Raw genomic sequence first — 6044 nt, 5'->3', positions numbered from 1 at the left:
GTTGAAGGCTAGTCCAGCTTAGTCCCTGGTCACCAGGATAATAGGCCTTAGCACTGAGGAGGCAGCTTCCAGAAGTTGGACTAGAGAGTAAGTTTCCCTTCTGCTACCCCTTCACTCTAAAGAAAACGCTGGTAAGTCATTTCAGGATGAAGGTGGTGTGGCCCTGGGTTTGGAGTCTGGCCTCTCAGCTTGAACCTTATAAGGTCCAGGCAAGGGTCTAGTGGGGTCAACGGGCCCATTTAGGCCTGTATCTCTCTCTGATCTGAGCTCTCTGTGCCCTTCCTAGATCTCCATGACCATATGCAAACTAAAGGACAATCCTTTCCTAAAGGAACAATAGAAGTGAAAAGAGTGGTGGTGGCACCATATGTACAACCCACGTGTGACCACAGGGGTCTCCAGTGTGATTAGAGGACTTTTAAAAATAAGAACAATATCTAGAAAGGGAAAAGATGGAGGAGGCTGTGATCATGGGAGATGTCTTCACACTGGTCACCTCTTGCTGTGTGCTGGAGAATGCAAAAGTTGAGGGAAGTGACAGAGCAGGTTAAGGAAAGGCAGTTCAGTTGTTCAGCCAGGACACTGGGATTAGAGGCTGGGACAAAACAGAGGACAGCCCTGAGAGGCCAGTGGCTCAGAGCAGGACCCAGACAGCACAGAGAGTTCTGCTGGGAGAATCATGTGGGGGCACTCTCCAGGCCTGTGTGAGTAGTAGGCATTGAAGGAACCTGAGCTTCCCCTAGCAGAAATGGCCTTCTGGTGGGATTTCAAGCAAGAGAAGTCTCCTGTGTAAAGGATCCATGACTGGAGAAGGCTCCAGTTTGAGCGTGGTCCATCTCCAGCAAATGCCTGTCACAAAACAGAGACTTGGTACATGATGCCAACTAGATGTTGGGAAAATAACCACACATTTGAGAGTGGGTGAGGTCTCAGCATGTAAAGTAGGCATTTTTATTTGAATTATAAGTGACATCTGACTGAGAAACAGACGTTCTGGGCCCTTCTCTACAGTCTAGTTTGAGGATCCATAGGGAAGGGGAAAAGTGGGGGACTGGGCCTCCTGTGAAATAGAAGGGGAGACAAGAAACATAGATCTGGGGTCTCTTGGGTGCTGGGCATTCTACATTTCTGCCAGCCCACCACAAGCATGGCTAGTTTATAATTTTTGGTCTATAGAGCCTCAAGGTGAAGTGTGCCTCACCCCAACACAGGGACTCTGGGCCTCTTGGGAGAGCAAGCCCCCTTCCTCTTGCATCTTTCTTGGTTTTAATCCTGACCTGACTCATACTTTGGCTTCAGTAGCCTCAGGTGTGATCTACCTTAAGTAGATCAGAGTCAGAGGATATGATATATCTCATATCTGCTGTCCTCAGCCCAGGGTGCAGGGTGCCATAACTACGAACAAGTGCCATGAACCAAATATTCATCTCATTGACTTTCTCCCCTCTGAGGTCAGGACCATGCTCCTGCTCCCATCGATCCCTGTCCTTCTCCTGTGTGTGGTGGCCATATCCTCATCAAAGTCACAAACCTGTGAGGATGCCCTGAAGTCTTGCTCTGTAATAGCCTGTGGCAGAGATGGGAGAGATGGACCCAAAGGGGAGAAGGGAGAACCAGGTATGAAACATTGTACACTGGCTTTCTACACCTTTACCTCCAGTGGGGGCTTGTTCTGTGTCCCCAGGAATGAAGCTCAGAGACTTGGGGAGACTTGACTTTTATTGTGACAAGTCTTCTTCTCTTTATAATGATCTCTTTACAGTATGACTGACTACCAATCAACAGCTTAAAAGTTCTCTTGAATCTCACACTTTCATATGGGGGTTTGTGAGGAGGCGTTGTCTTCCTGGGAGGCAGGAGGATCTGTCTACTCTGAGTAACCAATAACTAGCTCTCTGTCCATTTCCTGGAGTTGATGTGAATCAAACATCGAACCTCTGAGGAAAGAGAACGAGTAACAGTCACCAGGTCATCCTACCTTTATGCCCCAACAGGTCAAGGGCTCAGAGGCTTGCAGGGCCCTCCAGGGAAAGTGGGGCCTCCAGGAAATGCAGGAGCTCCTGGAATTTCAGGACCAAAAGGCCAAAAAGGGGATCCTGGACACAGTGCAGGTAGGAGAATACTCCAGTGTGACTAGCTTGTTGGGGGTCTAGGAACAGAAGGTGATGTGGGAGGTGCTTCTGTTCCTGATGCCTCACCAGGAGATGCTCAGTGCTGCTCCCTCACTCAGTGTCGCTTGGGTCCTGCAGAAATTCTCACTGGTACCAAGTACCCTCCAGGGCCATTCCTTCATCACTTCTCCTTAGGACATTGGGTTAGCTTTTCCTCAGATGAAAGTCTGGTGTGCTCTGTAGGCTATGTGGGAGGAAATGTGCCCCTCCCCCATGTCTACTGTCAGAAGAGTTGCATGAAGTGGTCGGTCACATTGATCCCCTGAGTAATTGGGGATCAATGCCACAGCATCTGCTTCAGAGTCAACCAGAGCAATCTGGTAAAGACAAAAAGAAAACTGACATCCCTCTGTTAATATTTGTCCCTCTGTCTGTCACAAGAATTAAACGTATTAAAGAGTTTACCTGGAGGCTGGGGAGATGCCACTGTTGGTAAAATGCTGGATGCACAAGCATGAGAACGTAAATTCAGCCGCCAGCAGCCACATTAAAACAAAACAACAATAAAATAACTCACTCATCGTGGCACACATTGGTAATGCCAGTGCTGGGGAGGCACAGATAGATGCATCCCCGGGGCTTTTGGCCAGCCAGTGCAGCCTACTCGGCTACTCCAGACCAACTAGAGAGCTTGTCTCCAAGAAAGATGGCTCCTGAGGAATGACACCCTGGGTTGATCTCTGGCCTCTACACACATACACATACATACCAACACACACATGTGCATCTACACATGAGCACATACATAGAAACAACAGAGACAGAATTTATCAGTAATGAGAAGTGAAGAAGAATCACAAAGAAAAATCACAGACTAATGACCATTTTTAGAAATTAGTATCTTACAACATTAAGCACTCCGTTAAAAAAAAGGAGGAAGCTGGGCAGCACTCTGGAGGCAGAGGCAGGTGGATATCTGTGAGTTTGAGGATAACCCGGTCTACAAAGTGAGTTCCAGGACAGAGAAACAGTGTCTCAAAAAAAAAAAAAAAAAGAGAGAGAGAGCTGCATTGACAAGTCATTAGGGTAACTAACTTACACCTGGGAAAGCAGCAGGTCTCTCTCTTTTTTTTTTTTTCCCATTTGCTTCTTTAGCTTTCATAGTTTTCTGGAATAAGCTTACTTTTTTGTGAGCCTTAGCATTTGTGTCTATAAAAATGTTCATATACATAGATATTCATGTGTGTGCAAGTACATGTGAGGAATATATATGCGTGTGTGTGTATGTGTGTGTGTGTGTGTGTGTGTGTGTGTGTGTGTGTAATCCAGACGTCAAATTCAGGTATTGTTCTTAAGATAGAGTCCTTTTTTTTTTTTTTTTGAGGCAAGGTCTTCTCACAGGCCTGGAACCTAACAAGTAGGCTAGGCTAGCTGGACAGCAAGCCCCAGAGATCCACCTGTCTGTACCTGCCTGTGCTCATCCAGCACTGGGATTACATGTCTAGCTCTTATGTAGGTTCTGGGAATCAAATAGGTCCTTGTATTTTCATGGCAATCACTTTGCCTGCTGAGTTTTCTTTCTAGGCTGTGAGCTTTGTACCCATCTCCTCCAGTATCTTATCTCCAGTTTGCAGTCTTGTCACTAAGTAGCCTTTTCCTGATGTTCTTGTAGGCATTGAAGCAAAGCTGCTGAATTTGGAGGCAGAGGTGAGGACCCTAAAATCAGAACTGGAGCACACCAAGAAGTGTAAGTTTTCCCTCATCCCCCATGGTGTTCTCACACTCAAGTTTTCCTACAGAGGGATCTAGAGTTGGGGAGGAGAGTGATAGATCCGTCACACTTCTGAACACTTACTTTACCACAGGTCTGTGCAGGCATGGCTCTTTCTTGTAATATTTCATTCAATTTCTTTACCAACTCTGGTTATGGTGTTATACTTATCTTGGGACTGGGGAGATTGCTCAGTGGGTAAAAGCACATGCCACACAAGCCTGGTGATTTGAATTCAATCCCCAAAACCTGGTGTGGGAGAAGAGAACCAACTCCCGAATGTTGTCCTCTGACCTTCACATGAGCACTGTGGCATGCATACACACACACACACACACACACACACAGCGAGAGAGAGAGAGAGAGAGAGAGGAACACTATTTTTAAAAGCTATTATACTTCAGGAAGTATAACAACTCACTCCATATCATACAGCTCACAGACAGCAGCAAGAAAGGGCAGGGTGGATGTCTGTTTTCTCCAACATCTTTGCAGTTTGCTCCCCAACCACTGTTTTTACTTGGTAATTATACCTCTCTCTTATTCTGGTGCCCAAATGGGGTGGTGGAGCCCACATGTGCCCCCCTGTGTTCACCTGTGCTGCTGCAGGCTTTGACGTTGGTGTCGACGGTGCGCTGTCCCAGGAGGGTCAGGCTCTTATAGAGTGTTGTGGACTCCTTCCCTGGCTCTGTAGCTGTTCCTGGTCAACCTTCTTCCTAGGTCCTGGCCTAGTGTCATTAGTCCCGAGACTTCTTTTTTGAGTCCTGAATTCTCAGAGGACTTTTCCAACAGGTCCTGACTGGGCCCCACACTGAGTAAGCCTCATCTACTCTGATTTCAGTGCATGCATTCTCAATGGGCAAAAAGTCTGGGAAGAAGTTCTTCGTGACCAACCGTGAAACTATGCCCTTTTCCAAAGTGAAGGCTCTGTGTGCCGAGCTCCGAGGCAATGTGGCTATTCCCAGGAATGCTGAGGAGAACAAGGCCATCCAAGAAGTGGCCAAAGGCAACGCCTTCATAGGCATCACAGATGAGGTGACTGAAGGCCAATTCATGTACGTGACAGGGGGGAAGCTCACCTACAGCAACTGGAGACAGAACGAGCCCAATGACCATGGCTCGGGGGAGGACTGTGTCATTATGTCAGAGAGTGGCATCTGGAATGACATTGCCTGCCAGTCTTCCTTCATCGCTGTTTGTGAGTTCCCGGCATGAGGAAGCTAGTGCCTCCTGCTTCTCCAACTCCTCTCTGAACTCTCAGTTGCTTCCTAAGAAAATTCAGTACTGGTTCTCAAGCTTAGTGTTAGCTGATTCTTTTGAGGAGAGTGAACGTATTTGGCTGCGGCACGAGGACATAAGGAGGCACCAGTGTCTGGTCAAGCACAGGGCAAAGGTCACACCTGTTTTGTTAGGGGCACAGCGTTGACTCAGAGTCAACTGTGGAAAGCTACAGTAAATCCTCTCCTTTTGCAATGACGGACTAAAGGTGGACCACACCCGTGTCACAGTGGCAGCTGATCTCAGCGGTCTAAATGTCTGATTCCTTTTCTCCATGAGTTGTCACTAAGTGGTGCCAAACTGGAGTGTTTGAAACTACCCTCAGTCTACAAGGCATTCTTGCTTCTTGTGTGTTCCTTCACGGGGAGCTATATTTGGTGGGCAGCGGAAGAGAGCTAACACTTTTGGATACTCACTGTACCCCAGGTATAGGCTAGCTAGGTCCTCTCTGTGACAGGATTGTGGCTTTTAGGGTTCATGTACTGCTTCAGGCGCCCTTTGTCTACCTGACCATAATGAAGGGAAATATCCCATGTGAGTGACCACTGTCAGTCCTAAGAACACCCCGCCGAGTAGCTGTGTCCTCTCTTTACTCACTGTGCACCCCGAGAGTGAACAGCAGCCGTTCTCCCTGCATTCGTGTATGGAACAGGTTTGATATTGTGTGCCAGCAGCATGGAAGGAGGCATGGTCATTCAAGGGGTGCCCATCTCATCAACGTCAGTCCCCACTGACCAGCATCCCTTTCCTTCACTGCTACACCTTCTCATCATGGATCACCAGGGCCATTACCAGTGCAGAGAGAGGAAAGACCCCATGGTTAGCTTCTTGCCCTAAGGGTCAAATGATGCCAGCCAGCCACTGGACCTACTTCATGAGCAGCC

General features: G+C 47.8%; 1 protein-coding gene across 3 annotated transcripts; it reads left to right on the top strand.

Annotated features, from left to right (window-relative positions):
* On the top strand, window positions 1-5735 carry LOC114681468 (mannose-binding protein A-like). 3 transcript variants are annotated; one of them, XM_037208687.1, is made up of 5 exons: window positions 1-87; window positions 1452-1617; window positions 1995-2111; window positions 3784-3858; window positions 4724-5735. In XM_037208687.1, exons 2-5 carry the CDS (start codon window positions 1461-1463, stop codon window positions 5095-5097), a joined length of 723 nt encoding a protein of 240 aa, XP_037064582.1. In that variant the 5' UTR covers window positions 1-87; window positions 1452-1460; the 3' UTR covers window positions 5098-5735. The 3 variants fall into 3 exon arrangements, with proteins under 3 accessions (XP_037064582.1, XP_037064583.1, XP_028710810.1); XM_037208688.1 differs by having other exon boundaries at window positions 20-131; window positions 1457-1617; XM_028854977.2 differs by having other exon boundaries at window positions 27-131.
* The last annotated feature ends 309 nt before the right edge of the window (window positions 5736-6044 follow it).

This window comes from Peromyscus leucopus, chromosome 9 (assembly GCF_004664715.2).
Source record: "Peromyscus leucopus breed LL Stock chromosome 9, UCI_PerLeu_2.1, whole genome shotgun sequence".
Taxonomy (NCBI): Eukaryota; Metazoa; Chordata; class Mammalia; order Rodentia; family Cricetidae; genus Peromyscus; species Peromyscus leucopus.
The sequence above is the reverse complement of the archived record's forward strand: the minus strand, read 5'-3'. Positions and strand labels throughout refer to the sequence as shown.

Excerpts from the sequence above, each read along its gene's own strand:
- LOC114681468 (XM_037208687.1), top strand. The coding sequence starts at position 1,461 with ATGCTCCTGCTCCCATCGATCCCTGTCCTTCTCCTGTGTGTGGTGGCC. Across the intron at positions 2,112-3,783 it reads GGATCCTGGACACAGTGCAG|GCATTGAAGCAAAGCTGCTG; the intron begins GTAGGAGAATAC and ends ATGTTCTTGTAG. Across the intron at positions 3,859-4,723 it reads ACTGGAGCACACCAAGAAGT|TGCATGCATTCTCAATGGGC; the intron begins GTAAGTTTTCCC and ends CTCTGATTTCAG.